General features: G+C 56.8%; 1 protein-coding gene across 1 annotated transcript; it reads right to left on the bottom strand.

Annotated features, from left to right (window-relative positions):
* Positions 1–1,837: 1,837 nt before the first annotated feature.
* LOC104525146 (mitoferrin-2) lies at positions 1,838–4,444 on the bottom strand. The gene is made up of 2 exons (XM_010168218.1): positions 4,332–4,444; positions 1,838–2,939 (listed from the first exon to the last, which is right to left on the bottom strand). Exons 1-2 carry the CDS (start codon positions 4,345–4,347, stop codon positions 2,425–2,427), a joined length of 531 nt encoding a protein of 176 aa, XP_010166520.1. The 5' UTR covers positions 4,348–4,444; the 3' UTR covers positions 1,838–2,424.
* Positions 4,445–4,613: the final 169 nt, after the last annotated feature.

Here is a 4,613-nt window from a genome sequence, read left to right as displayed (position 1 = left end):
AGCATCTCCATACTGTGCTGACTTAATCATGTCTCTGTTTCTGGGGGTCTCTCACTGCCTCCCCCAGCACTTCTGTGGGCAGTTATTCCTGGAAACATCCTGGAGTCACCTTCAATCATGCCTTTGCCTGCTGACATTTATAGAGCTTCTTCCAGCAGCTGATGGATTTAATAGTGTGAATCTCCCCCCAAGCCCTATCCTGTGTTTATGCCTTCCCCTCTGTGGGGTCTGTCACTGCCTTGGTGCACGGCAAGGGCTAAAGGTGAAGCTGCAGCTCCACTACCAACAGCTTTCAGCTTCTGGGTGGGGAGACCCATCCTGGCAGAGCCCAGTTGTGCCCATCTTCTGCAAATTCCTGCCTTGCTCGTCAAGCTAATCCTCCCCAGTCTCTCCCAGGCGCTTCTCGGATTTCTCCCTCTTGGGTGGAGGAGCCACAGGGCTGCCAAATCTTGCAATACTCAGGCTGTTTCTTAAAGCCCCAGCTCCTACAATGACGGGAAAAGTGGAGGCTCCCAGCTTCCGGCAGTTTTTGTTTCTTTAAGGAGCTGCTTGTTCTCCTCCTTGTGCAGAAAAAGCGGGGACCAGGAGCCTGCAACCCGTGCCAGGGAGCAGAGGATGGGCACAGCCTGCAACCCAGGCAGATCTGGGCTGTAGAGCAGTGGCTGTGGGACACCCAGACCCTGGCTGGGGACACCCAGACCAGCCAGGCACTCGGTGTCAATCACCCACCCTCAGGAAGCAGGGACAAGAGAGATGCTTAAGGGAGAGGTGGAGCTGGGACTTGGGCAGTGTGGGGGTCCTTGCCCTCGAGCCTCTCCGCCGTGCTGGAGCCCGATGTCCCCAAGAGCTGTGCATCCCCAATGCTAACCTTGCAGCCTTTCCAGCTGCAGGACAACCTCTCTTTCCCCTCACCATAGCCCACCCCAGCAGCCCTCTGGAGCAGGCCCAAGCCAACCTAGATGCTCACCGGCAGCACATACCACGGCTGTGAACGCATTTCCTTCAGGGAGTTATTTTGGGCATAGCACTGTGGGATGGATGCTGCTCCTGCAGGCACTATGGGAGCATCCTGTGAGAGCCAGGTGTCACCCACGGGCACCTGCCTTCAGGGACCTCTGGGAAGGTCAGCACAACTAGGTGATACTTCGGTGCTCAGCCCACAACCCGTTGAGGCTGGCTCACAGGTCCAGAGCTGGGTGGGACCCTAAAACAAGTCAGTATCAAGACAGCTAACAAAATGGTAAAAATAATAAGCTATTCTATTAATTATCATTATATTAGACAAAATATTAGCATTTTGAACAAGTATGTTGAAAGAGTTTTAAGATGCCCAACAAGGCACATACTAGTTTAATTACTCCAAATGAGGAGGCAAAAGCCCTTGCTGGGCCCCAAATCTCCTGTGTGAGGTGCACAAACCCCTCCAGCCTCATCCAATGCCGAAATTTCAGTGCTGTCCCCAATACACACAACCCAGGGCTCTCCTGCCATTGCCTCCATTTGGAGCAGTCTAGAGGCATCCCGAGGACCCTGGTCAGACTGGGGGTGCAGGGCTGGCTGGCCAAGAAGCATAAACCTCAGCATCTCCATTGGGGTCACAGCCCATGCTAGCAGTGGGCGATGGGCTGGGCCATGAGCCAAAGGGGATGGGGACCACCCTCCTCCCTGCATGTCACCAGGGTGGCTGGGCCAGACAGGCCCCCTCTTCCCACTGCCACCCCCAGATCCCATTTCCCTTCCTCTCTGGCACCCATCAAAATAACGCAGCAGCAGGCACGGTCAGAAAAGCACGGTGCTGGGAGCTGAGCCATGTGGCAGTAAGGAGGGGACATGAGGATAGAGCAGAACTGTTTTTATTGGAGGTGTCAAGAGCAGGAACAATAACAAACCTACAGGCTCCCCTCCTCAAGTGCCGTCCTCCTCCTCCCCCACCACCGGGGCAGTCAGCATCACGTGTGCGTGCTACAAGACAACGGCAAGGCTTACACTTCACTTCAGCCAAAAGCCAGACAAAGCCCCCAGCATCCCGGGCCGTGCTGCCGCCCCCTCCTTGGCGACTGTGAGCTCAGCTTGGCCCTGCCAGAGGCAGGGCAGGACATCCACCTTCCCCTCCAAGGAAGGGCAAGCTTTGCGTGAGAGGAGGTTTTGGTTAAGGGAAGGACAGGAGCACAGCTCCACTGAAGTGCCAGGGGACATGACCTGGGCTGCAGCTCCCAGCGGGACATCTCGGAAGATCCTGGGAGAGAGCAAGCTGTGCAGCCTGAGCAGAGTTGCAGCAGCCACAGGCAAAAAACCAGCATCGCTAAACCCCGAAGGGCTTTGCTGCCCCCTCTCTTCAACACAAACCAAACGGAAAGGGAGAGGGATCAGAAGACAAACCAGGAGGGGAGATGAAGCAGGTCTGAGATGGCGTTCGGCTCTGGTTCACTTCCCAGCCCGCCGCTCCTCCTGGCGCTTGGTGAGGATGTATTTGAAGAACTCGTACACGGACCAGGCGATCGCTGTTGAGGGCATCTGATAAATGACTCTCGCCTGGACCCCTCTGAAGTAGGCGGTCAGGCCGCCCACTTGGTACACCGTCCTGAAGGCATTGGCCATGCCTGTGATGTGTCCGCTGATGGAGCTCAAGGCCAGGGACTCCTGGGTGTTGAGCAGTGTTTTGCAAACGTCCAAAGGCGTAGTGGCAGCGGCAGCGACAGCCCCCGCGCAGGCTCCAGAGACCACGTGGGAGCCTGGGTTGTACTGTCTGTGGGGGTTGAGCTGCTCTTGCAAGAACTCATAGGTCATGAAGTGAATGGCTTGGAAGGGGATGTTCATGGTGAGCTGGGTGGTGTAGCTGCGGTAGAAAGCTCCGGCCCCTTCGTTGCGCCACACAGCCCGCACACAGTCCGTCACACGCTGGTAAGGCGAGTTGTACATCTGCATCCTCTGTTTGACCACTTGGGACGGACAGCAGCAGTCAGTGGCAGTAGCCAGGACCCAGGCGTGGAGGGGGAGAAAAAAGAGAAAGAGTAAGCACAAAGCCAGGCTACCTCCAAGTGCACAGAGTTTGCTCATGCTGGCTCAAGAGCTAATGACAGACAGCTCAGAGCAGCAGTGCCCTGCGTGTCCCCAGGCAGGACTGCAGCTATTTCGATCTGCCGAGGCACCACCGTCACACAGACATCACCACCTGCAAACCCCCCAGCTGCCGCAGCCCCAGGGAACATCCCGATATCCAGGCGCTTGTTCTCCAGATCCACCCTCACTCCCAAGCAACTGACGTCTCCACAACCACCACCGCAGAGCTACCGCGTAGTCAGAACCCCCTCTGCATCCATTCTCTTAGTTCCCAGACAGCTCTCGATCTGGTCAAGCCCATCCCTCCCCAGCCACCCCTGCTGCAGCCCAGAATAACCACAGCACAGAGCCCACCAGCCAGGAGTCAGCACTGAAACACAGGGGAAGAACCAGATGCCAAATCCCCCCAGCACATCCGAGAGCAGGGCAGGGGAGCCCAGAGCACAGCCCGCCACTGTCCTGCCTCCTCCTATCTCAACGTGACCATAAGGAGCTAAAAATGATGCGACTACAAACTGCTATAGTTGTGGTAAGATGAGCTCCAGGGCAGGAATGACAATGGTCTGGCCGAGCAGCTGCCTGCTCCTCGCCAGGCAGCGGGCAGGCGGGAGCTTTGCTGTGCCCAGATCAGCAGAAGCCTGCACTGTCACAAATCCTCCAGTTTTAACAGGAAAAAAACACATTAGTGACTGGTCCCTCCTTGTTATTTCTCCTTCTCTCACCATGTGCACAGACTTAAATCACAAACTCCCTCTGCCTTTTTCATACATACCAGGCCCAACAAAAACAGCATCTTCCAGACATTCCACAGCCCCACATCTCCCTTCTCCCGACTTCTCTGCACGCCTTTTGTACCCCACTCTTCATTTTCTTCATGAACACTGGCCCAGATCCATACCGCGTCTTCCCGAGATCTCACCACAGCAATGCCCAATTTCCACACGCTTGAAATGACTTCAGCAGTGTGGATCACATCTCTCTTGCCTTCTCTCCTGCTCCAGGTACTGTCCCCAGCCAAACCCCTGGCCAAAAGGCCAGTGCCCTCCTGCCTCCTCCTAAGCTGAGGATCGCTGCACTCCCCAGAATGAATCTCTTCTACCTACCACCTCTGTAACGGGCAGCCACCGGGCTCCTTAACCGGAGCCGCAGCCGCTGACCCCCAAAGGATCCCTGCAGTCAGGTGAGCAACGAGGAGAGCACCCTCTGTGCCGCAGAGGGGACCCAAGCAGCCCCTGATCCTCCCCTCCCCGGCAGGCCAGGACCACCGTTACCTTCGGCAGGGTTCATGGCTGCATCGTGGAGCAACGTTGCTACACACCCGGCTGCACCTGCAAAACAAGAACTGCCACATGTGAGGGGAAGGGAAACGAGGGATCCCAGGGCTCCACCACAGCCCTGAGTCCCCCACCAAGGCACAGGAGGAGGCCCCTGCAAGAGGGCGAGATCAGACGGTGGCCTCCAGCTCCCCTCCAAGAAGCGGGCTGGTCCTCAGCAGTTCCCACCCAGACAGAGTGTGAGAAAGAGAGAGAGAGGGTTGCGACAGGCTCTCAGGT

Source organism: Antrostomus carolinensis, unplaced genomic scaffold (genome assembly GCF_000700745.2).
Source record: "Antrostomus carolinensis isolate BGI_N321 unplaced genomic scaffold, ASM70074v2 scaffold30865, whole genome shotgun sequence".
NCBI classification, from domain to species: domain Eukaryota; kingdom Metazoa; phylum Chordata; class Aves; order Caprimulgiformes; family Caprimulgidae; genus Antrostomus; species Antrostomus carolinensis.
The sequence above is the reverse complement of the archived record's forward strand: the minus strand, read 5'-3'. Positions and strand labels throughout refer to the sequence as shown.